This window comes from Oryzias melastigma, unplaced genomic scaffold (genome assembly GCF_002922805.2).
Source record: "Oryzias melastigma strain HK-1 unplaced genomic scaffold, ASM292280v2 sc01451, whole genome shotgun sequence".
Classification (NCBI taxonomy): Eukaryota; Metazoa; Chordata; class Actinopteri; order Beloniformes; family Adrianichthyidae; genus Oryzias; species Oryzias melastigma.
In genome coordinates this window covers 6,263-8,085 of record NW_023418034.1, presented here as the reverse complement: position 1 = coordinate 8,085, position 1,823 = coordinate 6,263, and the positions used below count along the sequence as shown (strand labels likewise).

Here is a 1,823-nt window from a genome sequence, read left to right as displayed (position 1 = left end):
AGGCTGTACACCGTTGATGGGAAAATGGTAGGTCTAAGTTTTTATTATACCTGTTAGAATAATATTTGGTTCTATAGTAGGACTATTGACTGTATATGAGAGCTGGACTGAGTGAGAGTGATGTCATCCATAAAAAATGCCTTACTTCCTGCTCCAACCAAAGGAAACCAATTCAGCCGCCGTATTGGAACTAGACAACGTCAGTAAGAAGAGTCTGAGTCTGAGTTGGTTAAGTCAACATGCTTTTCTATGACTACCACTCTTGTCAATCACTTTGAAGGTTCAACATGAAACCACATACTTTCATAGAGGCCTCTGATTTCTTAATTAAAGTTTATGGGATCGTGGCTTCTTGGCACCAGCACACACTTCCTATTTGGAACTCGGGGTGGGTGGGGTCAGTCCAGTTATCACATACAGTCAATGGTAGAACCGTTAACTGCACATGTAGAACCTTTAGAAAATGACTTACTTCCGGTTCCAACCAAATAAAACCACCTCAGCCGCCATTTTTCCACAATATGTCCATCGCCATGTTGGAACCAGACATCCTCAGAAAGCTGGGATTGGTTTGAGGCGGTCTTAACATCGACGCAATCCGCCCGTTAAATCTGCGTTTGCGGCCTCTCTTTTGACATGTGTCAAAGTTAGTGTTTGACACCACTGCAGGGGAGCAACCGCCAACGGTTTTCTGGACTTCATTAGTTGCCATATCATGGAAAACATGGATGATGTTGAGTCATTATCTTTGGTTTACACGTTTTGGAGAGCTCTACAGAGGCAACCACGTCACCATGTCTGGGTTCACCAGATCATTCAGTCTCTCCGGTGAGATGTACTTCACTGCTGCAGTGAAAGCCGCCCCTGGATGACGGCCATGTAAGTTACTCCCATCTATATGTGGCCCGATTTTGCGAAACAGTATCCGGGACAGTCTCTGGCAACTCCGCTGTCCCAGCGGGTTAGGAAAATGGATGACGAAAAGCCACATTGAGCTGCCATTTTGGATTTTCTTTTCTACCCTTTGACTGAGTCACTGAATACATCAAATGCCGAAAGCTGATTGGTTGACACGGTGCGTCAAGCTCTCTGTGCCGCACCTGACACATTGACTTAATATTGAAACTTGACTCCCTTGGCGCACAATTCGTGTCCGTTGTGAATGTTCCATTAGTCTATATTTCTATGGGAACCAATCTCTCCAACCAGTAGTGAGCATGTTAGAAGGCCACACCCCTTCCACTGAAAGCGGGCTCAGGAGAATCTGTCAATCAAATGCTTTTTTCAATGCGAGACCACCTACTTTGATTGAGGCATCTGATTGGTCAGTTTATAGCTTGAATAACTTGTGCTAAAAAATCTGAAAAAAAAAAATTTTGCAAGAATATTGTAAAAACACATATCAGATATTTTGACAATCATAATGACCGAGGAGCTGTTTCTCTATAGATGTCTTGGGATTTCAGCTTTTTGGGACAAGCAGGTACTTCCTATTTGGAACGTGAGGGGGGAGGGGTAACTCAGTCCAGTTTTCATGTACAGTCAATGAACCCAAAAAGTTCCTTTTTTTCTAAGACTTCAGTAATTTTATGTCCATTTTTTTCTGCCTTATTCAACAATTTTTGAGACATTATTTGTTAACAGTGATTTACTTTTTATGCTACTGTTTCCAAAACATTTGAGTATAATTATCCTTATTAAATGATAGTTTTTGATCATTCATGTGTTGGAAAACTTCTTCTTTACCCTTGTAGAGGGGCAACTGAGTAGGTCTGATGTCAGCTGGGAATACTGCTAAATGTATTATGAGAAGTAGGTTTCTA

At 41.8% G+C, this 1,823-nt stretch overlaps 1 protein-coding gene across 1 annotated transcript in view; it reads left to right on the top strand.

The window, feature by feature from the left end:
* Positions 1-6: 6 nt before the first annotated feature.
* The window catches only part of LOC112139868 (serine/threonine-protein kinase DCLK1-like), a gene marked incomplete at its 3' end in the record, with an annotated part of 8,047 nt that continues 6,230 nt past the window's right edge, over positions 7-1,823 (top strand). The window contains exon 1 of the mRNA XM_024262705.2: positions 7-27. Within this exon, the coding sequence (XP_024118473.1) occupies positions 25-27 (3 nt within the window). The remainder of the gene's footprint in view (positions 28-1,823) is intronic.